Genomic DNA, 12,298 nt, shown 5'->3' with positions numbered 1-12,298 from the left:
TTCAATGAGATCAATTAAGATGCCAAAGTCACCAGAAGGGTGTGGCTCAATGGTTGAACTTGACCTATGAGCCAGGGGGTCACTGTTCAATTCTGGTCAGGGCACATGCCCGGGTTGTAGGCTTGATCCTCAGTGTGAGGCATGCAGGAGGCAGCTGATCAATGATTTTCTCCCATCATATATGTTTCTCTCTCTCCCTTTCCCCTCCTCTCTGAAATCAATAAAAAGATTAAAAACAATTTTTTTTTAAAGATGTAAAGGCAACAGAGTGATCTCCACACAAGTCCCACCTTTATTACTGGTCTATAGCTCTGGATTATTACAACCATTTCTACACTAGCCTTTCCCATTCCCATGTCACTATCCACCCAATGTTTCGCCAACAGATGGATCTACATTAAAGATGCAGTGACATTTCACAGTGATATTCCATTTCTCAAAAATCTTCCATGGCTTCTACTTCCATCACACAAATCTAAAATTCTCTCTGGTTCTCACAGCCCTCCTATGATCTGGCCTGCTACTTTTGAACATCTCTGGAGAATGCTCATTGGCTTATTATTTCACAAGAATCAAAAATAATTCCTGCCCAAGACCTTCCATATACATTTTTCCACTCACTCGGAACACCCCTCATTTTAGAGTACCCACATTTAACATAGATGACACATGCTGAGAGAGAGGCATTCAGTTATCATTATACTTGATGGGAGTATGTCCTGGGGTGAGAAGGACAGGGAGACACAAATCCAGGTCCCTCAGTCAGACTCAAATCCAGGCAGCCTTTCATGGTGTTAGCACCTGGGTGTGACTTTGTAATCAAGAATCTCTCTCTATATAAAAGCCTAAGTGACCATTACAACCGGCTGACCATTCACTATGACAGGCACTGGCCACCAGGGGGCAGACACTCAAGGCAGGAGCTTCCCCCTTGTGGTAAGTGCGCTCCCACAGCCAATCTTTCATGGCCAGCCAACCTCCTGTGGTCCCTCCCCACAGCCGGCCGCCCCTATTGGGGCTGGGCAAGATGGCCCCGATCGGTGGCCAGGCCCAAGGAGCCCACCCGTGCACCAATTCGTGCACTGGGCCTCTAGTTTTAAAATAAGTATCTTTAGTGCACTATACTGCCTATTATTCACAAAGTGAATACTTCTTTTGGAGCTTTACTGAATAGGGGAAAGAAAACTGGGAGGAAATCTTGCCCGTTGTATTTACCATGTTAACAGACACTGGTTCATGTCTAACTTGGTAAGTGATTTCTGCAGGTAGTTATGAGGCTATTCAATCTTCACCTTTGGTACAGAAGTAAATTCTAATACCCACACATGACGGGAATTTTCTGACGTAGCCTATCTATATTCCACCTGCCTTTTAAAGCTCGGCCCTAGGCCCAGTGTCTCCTCTCTTCCCCAGCTTTTGTAGTCCAAGGAATGCAGTTATGTGTTTATACCTCGCTGTTCCCTGTCCTCCATTATTTCCCATGTAATCATCTCTTGCCAACTGTATTTTCATTTCTCTGAGTACAGAGACTCTGCTTTTATTTTTTCCATAGTCCCCAGGGTTCCTAACACAATGTGCTATCATGTTAAGAACTCCATGGAATATTCTTTCCAACAACATGGTATACAGAAGACAGCACAGGGCTTGGGGTCAGACAGGGCTGGGTTGGAATATCAGCTCTCACAAATATTTAACTGAAGGACTCCCTGACCCCCAGGCACCTAAGCTACTGAATGGTGGTGAATCATACCTGCCTTGGAGGGTCTGGTGAGGCTGGCAGTGACGTCTATATGGCATTAATGCCTCCTAGACACCATACATGTAAGCAAAGTGCCCGAAATTTAGTAACTCTCATCAAATGGTGGTGGGGCAAGTGCAGCAGGGCTGGGATGAGCGGGAGTGGTGCGGTGCCCGGCCCAGGCTTGGGCTGCTCCTCAGCCGCCTGCTGTGGCCTGATCCCTGTAGGCCACGCCAAGGGACCCCACTGGCGCATGAATCCATTCACCGGGCCTCTAGTCTAAAATAGTGCCCAACTACTCTCTACCTCCTTTAATTGTCTCTTTTTCATTGTAGACTTTTATCGTAATCTGATACCATATGTATTTCCTTCCTATTTGCTTCTTTTCCCTTTGTTCCCTGAGGACAGGGACTTAGGTTAGATCACAGCTGTACATCTAGGACTCAGAAAAGTACAGAACACACTGCAGGAGCTCTGAGGTCCCTGCCGATCACGTGAACTTGCTGGATCCCTGTCAGAGCTTCCCAGGCACATCATGGACTGGAAACTCCCGGAGGCTGAGATTCTCATGGAATCACTCAGTGAATGAATGGAGCCAGGCCTTTACCAGTTCTCGCCATCTGACCCACCCCAGCCAGGCGTTTGGGGGAGAATACAGCTCCGGGCCAGGTTCTGCTCCCAAACTCCCATAGTGAGCCCACCCCATGTGTCCCCTGACCTCCAACAGTGCCAGCAGCAAACTGAACTCTATGAAAGGAGAAAGGTGCTTAGCAAGACCCTGTTACGTTCCTTTAATGCAGTGGTTCTCAACCTTCTGGCCCTTTAAATACAGTTCCTCATGTTGTGACCCAACCATAACATTATTTTCGTTGCTACTTCATAACTGTAATATTGCTACTGTTATGAATCATAATGTAAATATCTGATATGCAGGATGGTCTTAGGTGACCCCTGTGAAAAGGTCATTTGGCCACCAAAGGGGTTGTGACCCACAGGTTGAGAACCGCTGCTTTAATGCCTCATTAAGACTGTTGTTTGTTTAATGATCACACCTAAAAAGTAAGAAAAGAATACTTGAGTCTAATGACATTACTTGGGCAGAGTAGCTTAAATTATTTTTTAAAATGATCACCAGTAGCACATTTTTGCATGTTCCAATCCTGCAGCTCTCAATCTGGCCCCCGTAAAAAGTAACATATGCTCACAATAAATCTTTAAAATGGCTTTATTAATAGAGTGGCTGCAGTGACAGTTTTATAAATGGGCCCCATCTTCATGCAAACTGTGTTTTATTAGATTGCATTATAATGATTTGTAATAAGAATACAGAGATGGATTCTGAGAGAAGGAACTCCAAACATCCCTGAGCCAGTCAGGGGTTTCAAAGCCGGTGATTCTGTGTGGCAGACTGCGCATCCGAGAACAGACACCATCAGATTAGTTTTGCCACAGTTGCATGCGTCTCCGCCTGCTTTTCCCAATCAGATAATAACAGTCTAATAACTGGCTTTGTGTCTGTCAATCCAATTACTTCCTATTTGGGATGTGCTGACACTCCATTAAAGCGGCAGACAGATGGCAGGGTCTTTCATTACCCTCAGACTGAATAATTAGCTTACTGGGCACATAACCAGGCAAGGAGCCCATCTATGCCGTCAGGTGTCTTCCGAATGAAACCAAAGACATAGATCACTAAAAATAATCTCATTAGTTTAATGTTATGTCGATGCTGTGCCTGTAACAGGCACAGCCATCTAGTGTATCCTTATGTCAACTCAGAACCTTTCTGGGAAGCTCGATCAGGTGAGGGGCCCTCTGGCCATATTTCCACCAGAGCATAAGTCTGACTGGTGTCTACGTAGGAAAAATACGTCAGTCTGAGATCCCAGTGATGTCACCTTGAGAAAGCAAAACTATTCCTTCATTGACCCGATCTCTTCTCATTAAGAAACAAAAGGAATGTAATATTCACTAAAATAAGCTGCCTAAGAAGAAAGCTAAGTAGAATTTAACCTTAAATTTTTAGGCTTAGAGGTCTGGGTGCCTATTGTGAATTAAAATGCAACCATAAGAATTTGAATGAAGTTATCTTATAAATCTTCATAGGATGCTTACAAACAATTTCAACGGAAGCACTGTCATCTGTCTTCCATATGCCTCACTCTATTGACCATAATGATCAACATTTAGCAGGTGCTCCATAAATTCTCTGTAAATCAACTTACAGGTGTTTTTAAAAAGTTAATTATCATAACGATAATTTTTGAAAGGAAAAACTGTGATATAGTTGGTGAAATTAATGCCCCCAAATAAGAGAGTTGACTTCTAAGAACCTACATGGTTGACACAGACCCCTCTCCACTCCTCTACCCTCCCTGAATAGCTTTGTGTCAAATGTCTCAAAGTCATGGTCGAATTCTAAGTAGATACTGGGCACTTCACGCTTTCAATGGGTTAGAACTTGAGGAATGAAAAAGGCAATTTGATATGGAGACAGCACGATATCATGGAAAAAATATGGCCTGGGACTATCGACAGACCTGGATCCCACCTGGCTGCCCTATTACAACTGTGACCTGGGGCCTCAGTTTACTCACCGGGTGAAACCCACAGATCCTTTGAGGACAGCCCTCACATCCCAGGACTCAGTATGGGATTCTGCCAGGATCTGGCCATTTTCTCAGCTTTCCTCATTGCTAAGAGTAATCCCCTCAGGGTCCTAAAAGGAAATGAATATTCATTTCCAAAGGCGACAAAGGCTAATAAACTCCCAGCTGCTGGGAACAGAGGGTCAACACACTAAAACAGCACTAAAAGCGAGGAGACATTAGTGTATTGAACCACCATCTCAGACAACTTTATAGCCCTTTAAGGAGACTTATTTTTTTCATGGTTATGGGTAAAGGGAAAAGCAGGCCCATTAAACCATTGTTCTCCCTTTTCTAAGTGTCTTCATCCCTTATTTATTGCGGGTAATAGTTATATTCAACAATAGTTACGTATGAGCTGGATGGTGTAATACCTTACTTTTTTTTTTTAAAAGTTCTTTGAATACACAGACTCTTCGATTGAGCATTTACGAAAGCATTCACAGTGGGCAGTTGCCTTGCGGAACAGTGATTAGATGGGAGATGCTCGGTCAATGGAGCCAGAGTGCAGCTCTGAGGAAGAGGCTCCTGGCAGGCGGCTTGGCACATTCAGGCTATTATCCTGAGCACACCAGCCCAGACAGCCCCCTAGGAAACCAGTGAAATGATGGAAGGAACACTTGGGCTGAAAGAATTGAAACCTGAATGAGTTGACTTGAAGGTAATGCCTCTCAGATGCTAAGAGAAGAGATCAAATAGCCTAGTAACTAGAGTTCAAAATGGGGAAAGAGGTGATTTAATTTTGAAATTTTACAGACACTGAAATTTAGTCAGAATTCCAAAGTACAAGAGGCAGGCTATGTTTGCTGGACCACTAAGGAGGCCAGGGAGTATCAGTGCCATTAGTACAGTTAACAAGGGGCTAGGCTGCCGGTGGCTTTCTGAAGTACAGTAATGTACCATTTAAAGTGGGAGAGCCTGGACAGTGTGGCTCAGTGGTTAAGCATTGACCTAGGAACCTGGAGGTCACGGTTCATGCCTGAGTTGTGGGCTCGATCCCCAGTAGGGGGCATGCAGGAGGCAGCCGATCAATGATTCTCTCTCATCATTGATGTTTCTATCTCTCTCTCCCTCTCCCTTCCTCTCTGAAATCAATAAAAATATTTTAAAAAGTAAATAAATAAAGTGGGAGAGAGTAGGAAGGGTAGAGGGGGATAAATGATGATGGAAGGAGACCTGACTAGGAGTGGTGAGCACACAATATACAGACGATGTATTATAGAATTGTATCCCTGAAACCTATGTGATTTTATCAATCAATATCATTTCAATGAATTCAATAAAAAATAAAGTGGGAGAGAGACACTTAGTCTATGACTCATTTGGACAGCAAAGATGAAATACCACCCTAATTACTAACATCACCTGAATGTATGTGATATGGTATTTCTAAAGAGTTAGTTTTCCAACTGGGAGTCAAGAACACTAGAAGCCTCGTGAAGGATTCAAAGTTGATTACAGGCAGTGGAAAGTAATGATCTCCCTCCCCCCCTCCCCTCCTTCGTTCCATCCCCATTCCCACCCCACCCCCACCCCCACCCCCGACACACACACACACTCAATAGCAAAATAATCGGCAAGATGTATGGAGAAAATGGCCTCCATGCTCAGGGGTCCTGGAATCTAACTCCTCCTTTAGCCTCCCTGTGTCTCAGTAGAGCCAAGGAGGAAAAGACTTAGAAAATGCAAGGGGGGTGTTTCCAGTGTCATTAGAAGAGTACCTAGAGCCGGAAACTGTACACTCGGGACTCACTGTTCAAAGCTATGTGAGGTCCTTGATACATCCTGTCAACAGAGTGCTACTCTGGGAGTCGCCTCAAACCACTCTGAATAAAATCACCGATGAAGATGGTGAAATGAGGTGAAAGCCTCCCTGGTCAGGTTCCTTGGAGGATTCTGAAGCTCCATTTTTATTAAACATCTTTATTTGCCAATAAAACACACTGTGCTTGCTTTCCTGGTAATGGGCCCATTTTCACAGGTAAAGAAGGAAGGGGTGGCTGGGGTGGGAGAGGCTGCCTCAGAAAAGTGAAGTGAATGTCTTCCTTCCCCTTTTCTTGCCCCAGACCCCCAAGGCCAGGGGGACACCCAGGCAGACGACCCACTGCTTGGCTCTCTCTAGACCAGCGAGCCTTCACATGCTCTCAGACCACCGAGAGTTTTGATACGTCCTCTTGAAAAACTACAAACACATATCATTTTTATACACTATTTTCTGGGCATCAAAACTGTCTTAGTTCGTAGATCCACATTGTGATAAAAATGCACACTCCACAATAGCTCCATTTATGGCTGCATCGCAGCACAGTAATTTAGATTTCTGTTCCTCTGAACAATTTTCTTCTATAGCAGTTTTTTTTCTTTATCCATATTCTTAAAAAATGAAATTGCCTTAGTCATAAATAAAATAATCACTTTCTGTGGACAATGTGAGAAGTACTTGTTGGGGCATTTTAAATGGTGAAACAGCCGAAACCGGTTTGGCTCAGTGGATAGAGCATCGGCCTGCAGACTGAAGGGTCCCAGGTTCGATTCCGGTCAAGGGCATGTACCTGGGTTGCGGGCACATCCCCAGTGGGAGATGTGCAGGAGGCAGCTGATCGATGTTTCTCTCTCATCGATGTTTCTGACTCTCTATCTCTCTCCCTTTCTCTCTCTAAAAAATCAATAAAATAGTGAAACATTATGGGCGGTTTAACTCTGGTCTGAGCAACTGTGAAAGCCCTAACGAGAGCATCCAAACCTGCAGGACAGAGGAACGGCAGCGGATTTCCTGAACCAGGTCCCTGTAATGGGGTCTAAGGACTGCCTGCCACTGTGCTTAAAACTACATGGGTCTGGGCTTAGGAGTATTTACCCAAGGCTCACAGCTGTCATCTCAGAATCTCAAAGGCAGCTGTAACTTCCCCCTCAAATTCCCTAAACCACATATTCCCCTAAAAAGATACTTATCTGCATGTGAAAAATAAAAAGTTTAATTCCGTTTCCACATGTCATACATGAGAATAAAAGCTATAGAGGCAAGTTTTATTTAGAGCCACAGATGTTTGATTTCTAAATCTCAGATAACATTTCTATCTTGTAAAAATTAAACATATACGGTTTATATGATGTAGTTGGTAGTGGGAAGACTGGACCGGAAGGTCTAAATTCTAATTCTGGTTCTGAGCCCCCTGCTGCTCAGCCTACAGTAGGGTGACTTCTCTGAATCCCCGTTCGGACCTGCTGACAGTAGTTTACACGTCAAGAACTATTTTACTATTTCACTCTCACTGAGGTTGTTTTTTTTTGAAATAGTTCCCCTAACCAAATTGCATTTATTAAACAACTGATTTCTCCTTTTAAAAATTAATCCAGATTTATATAACTGTCCAAAGAACTTCTGATTAGTTTTTCTTTTACCCTTTGTCCAACCATCCAAGCAACAAACACTTATTAAGCTCCTAGCATGTGTGAGGCCCTATTCAGGGAGCTGAGGACACATAACTGAGCAGTGTCAACCCAGCCAGAACATAATTGAACGATGTGTAATTCTGCAGGCATAGCCTGAGTGCATCCATACTTGTGAGGCTTATCATCCCAGACTTCTAGGATCTGGGACCCCTGGATGGACTGAGATAAGCTGTCAGATCCTTTCTGGTTCTGAAACATTAAGATCTCACTGTTCTAACTGAAGAAGAAAGGACCTACAACTCAATACCAGTACCTGATATCCGGCCCTTATACAAATGATACTTCAATGATTAAAACACTCCCACCTCTCCCCAGTCTACATAAATGTCTCCTTTCACGGAAACCTAATTACGTCTACAACTAAAGCAGATATTTATACTGATAATTCAATTGAGGTAATGTACATCTTCCTCCATGCTTCAGAGAGTTGAGTTTAAATGCCTTTTTTGATTACTAATTAATTTCTTAGTGAGTGTAATGCCTGTGAATGCCACTGGGACCACATGCCTGAGAGTAAATGCTGTTTACTTGACAGGCAGGCTCCACTGAGCCCCCAGCCGCATGCAGCGGGACCTCTTCCGCAAACCCCGACCTGGAAAGGCTGGCTCTGTGCAGCTGAATAGTTCAGTCACGATTTCTTCCCTTCAGTTACTGGCTACTTACAAATTTCACGCAGGAGGATGACCCGGCGTTAGCCATAAGGGAAGAATTACATTAAGAATTTGCCTAATCATTGATTTCAAATGGAATGCATGTGGCCTCTCACAAACTAAAACCTGGAGGAACAGGACTAACATGAATTTGTAATAAAGGCAAATTGCATCCTTATCTTTTCTGTCAATTGTGTAAATTCTCTCACTCTGTGCAATTTGAGGTGTTACTGTAATCACCCCCATAGTTCCAGGAAATCGAATCATTTTTGCATCATTTGTTTCAGCCTGCTCAGTGCTTAGCAACATGTAAGTGCCCCCAATGGACGGGCAGACTCATTAGCAGCCTAAAGCTTGAGGAGAACTAAGCAATCTCGGCAAAGATATCTCTCAGATTTTTGCAGTGAAAATCAATTCATTGGACTTCCGTCCTGTCCACATACTACCTCAGGCTCCTAACAAAGCCTGTCCTTCCTCCAGCTGGGCGACTGCAGTTCACTCAGCACCCTCTGATTCACGGGCACACTGCGGACTGTTAAGCAGGCCGGCTCCCATTTCTGCTGGGAAGATCGGGTTGTGCTACTTATGCGCTCATTATTTACCAGGCTGGAGGCAGCTCTGACTCCCTTAGGAGACGCCTAACACTAATGGTGTCAGGTTTGTTACACGAGAATATGTATTTCTTCTAATTATGTGGTCAATGGGCTAAAGACCTCACTCTCCTGAAAAAGAGGTGAGTCCTAGGACACCTTAAACTAGATGATAGATATGTTTATTATGCCTAAGATGAAGAGGTAGCAACTAAATCAGTAGAATATGGTTGCGATGCTTAAAATGTACAGCTTATACAGAAAGTCTTTCACTACTTTCTACAACAGTGTATTCTTAGGAACTGAAATGGAAATGAGAAAGTTTTTTCCCATCAGCCTCCAATCTACATCAAATGACATCTTCCCTTTGAAATGGGTAGGCTGATCAGTAAACCTGCGGTTACTGTACTGGAAACACAATCTTATACCCAAACTAAGTAACGGAAGCATGGACTTTTGTAGTTTGACCGCGGCTATCCTTAGGTCGACACTAGGCCTGGAACCCAAGGCTTTTAAATACTCTTCAGTCATCTTTCCAATGCACTGCATTGTTCTGTTTGATCATCAAATGGCAATCCTTCATCGTTAGTGTGGCAGACTATAAAGTTCTATTAGGAAGCTTGCTGGAACTTAACATCTGAACAAAGTAAAAGAGGTCATTTGGTGGTGGGGGTGGGGAGGGGAAAAGTGACACAGAATTGAGTAAAGGTCAGCACAATATAAAGTGGAGAGCCCTGCCTGCAGAGCGACCACCTGAGGACAATGGCTTCCTCAGCCCAGGGCTCCAGGGCTTTGCAGATAAAGAATTCCTTTCTCTCTTTCCTTCCTTCCTTCTTTCCATCTGTCTTTATTAAGGTATCATTCACATACCATATAGTTCACCCATTTAAGGTTTATAATTCAAGTAGAGGCCCGATTACGAAATTCGTGCAAGGGCCTTGGCCCTGGCCCCTGTACACTGCCGCCACCGTGGCCAGGGGGCCTGTGCTGCCTCTGCCACCTCTGCCGCGCCCCCGCCCGCTCTGGCTTTGTCCAAAAGGAAGCACATCCAGAAGGACGTCTGGTCTAATTAGCATATTATGCTTTATTATATGTGATTTTTATATTCCTTAGAGTTGTGCAGCCACCACCATAATCAACTTTAGAACATTTTCATCACCCACAAAAGAAATCCATATCCATTTGCAGTGACTTTTCATTTCCCCCACTTCCTGCCCTAGGTCGTTACTAATCTACTTCCTGTTTCTATGCATGTGTCAGTTCTAGACTTTTCATATAAATGGAACCATATAACAGGTGGTCTTTGTGACAGGCTTCTTTCACTTAGCATAACATTTCTAAAGTTCAGCCATGTTTTAACATATACCTGTACTTCACTCCTTTTTATTGCAGAATAGTCTTCCATTGCATAAATATACCACATTTTATTTATCCATTCATCAGTTGATGGATGACATTTGCTTTTTGACGTGTTAAAAAGCCTCTTCTAGGTTCTTCATTAGCTTATAGTTCACTGCTATCACTATTTTTATTTTCTTTCATAATGACTAATGGAGTTGTGTTGTTTTTTTTAATCTGAGGAAATAAAAACAATCCAAGTAAGAACTGAAAGGCAGATTGAAGATAACAGATTAGTCCTGGCTGGTTGGCTCAATTGGTTGAGCTTTGTCCCATGCACCAAAACATTGCAGGTTCCATTCCCAGTCAGGGCACATATCCAGGTTGCAGGCTCCATCCCTGGTTGGGCCTGTGTGGGAGGCAACTGATTAATGTATCTCTCTCACATCAATGTTTCTCTCTCTCTCTCTCTCTCTCTCTCTCTCTCTCTCTCTCTCTCTCTCTCAAACTGGTAATAAAAAAAGATAACAGACTAAAGGTCATGGCTTGGTATGAATAATAATCAAATTAACCAGAAACCATTAACAGAATACCAAAAGAATCTTTTGGATCTTAGGAACTACGTGATAGGTTATCTAGGAAGGTGCTGCAGTGTAGATCCTTTTGGCATCACCATAGAATAGTGACTAAACAGAGATGGTGCGTTTCATAGTACCTTCCTGATAACTTCTCAGTACGCCATTAGAAAAAGGCAATGTCACTGCTTGAGCTATCCACCTGTTGGCTTCCCTGGTCTGACATCTCTTTGAACCTCCTCAAAAGCCTAGAATAGCACCTGGTAGATCTAGAGTTAACAAATATTTATTAAGTGATCATATATTCCAGCTTCAGAGTCCCCTGAGAAAATTCCAGAATTTGCTAATGCACTGGGATCTCATAGCAAGTTTTCTAAGGGACAAGCTCTTGCAGGTCACAGCTGAGTATGAACACATTTGATTCTTGGAATTATACTTAAAATGACTGCATTGTTTAGTACTGAATAAACATCTAAACACAACTGCTAATCAATTCACAGGCACTGCTGAGTATCTGCTATGTGGCAGGCATTACCCTGGACACTGGGACCTACAAGACTAAGATGCTGCCTGATACAGCTCCCACTCTCATTAGGGGAGGCATATGAAGTAGGCATTATCAAGTAGTGACAGACGCCATGAAGTAAAATAAAAAAACAACAACTGGAGTCTGGAATGTGAGGAGTGCTTGCTCTTCTACATGGATGGGCAGGGGACATTTGAACAGAGACCATAGTAAAGTCAAGAGTGCTGCAGACTTCTGGAGCTCTAGCATATCTGGATGGGGAACAGCAAGTGCGAAGATCCAGAGCAAGAACAGATCTTCTGCATTTGCAAATATCAATGAGGCCAGTGTCGGTGAAGCAGGAGGAGGAAGGGAGTAAGGAGAGATGACTCCTGAGAAATCATGAGGGGCCAAGTATGAAGACTTTATAGACCACGGATTTGAATTGGGTGTCATGATTTACCTTGTGTTTCAACAGGATCACTCTGCCTGCCATGTGGACAGTAGAGGATAATGGGCAAGAAAATAGTAAGAGCTTCATCGTGTAGAAATTACAACATGCTGATGAGACATTATGGTGGCCTCAGTCAGACTGGGAGCATGGGGATGGATGGTGTAATGTATGTAGTGACTAAACAGAGAGGCTACAACAGTGTATTCTTAGAAACTGAAATGGAAATTAGAAAGCTTTTTCCCATTTGAACAATAGAGGTTTGAGCTGTGCAGATCTACTTACACACAGATTTTTTTTCAATAAGTATGTTAAGTACTCTAAATGTATTTTCTCTTCCTTATAATTTC

General features: G+C 43.3%; 1 protein-coding gene across 2 annotated transcripts in view; it reads right to left on the bottom strand.

Moving 5' to 3' along the window:
- EXOC4 (exocyst complex component 4) overlaps positions 1–12,298 on the bottom strand; it is a 750,050-nt gene that overhangs the window by 239,535 nt on the left and 498,217 nt on the right. The window contains exon 11 of one of the 2 annotated variants that reach the window (XM_081102441.1): positions 2,395–2,478. The exons of the other annotated variant lie outside the window; for it this stretch is intronic. Coding sequence (XP_080958567.1) covers positions 2,395–2,478 — 84 coding nt within the window. The remainder of the gene's footprint in view (positions 1–2,394; positions 2,479–12,298) is intronic. 2 annotated transcript variants of the gene reach the window in all.

Source organism: Myotis nattereri, assembly GCF_964212035.1.
Source record: "Myotis nattereri genome assembly, chromosome: 11".
Lineage (NCBI taxonomy): Eukaryota > Metazoa > Chordata > Mammalia > Chiroptera > Vespertilionidae > Myotis > Myotis nattereri.
This window is presented reverse-complemented; position numbering and strand designations above follow the sequence as displayed.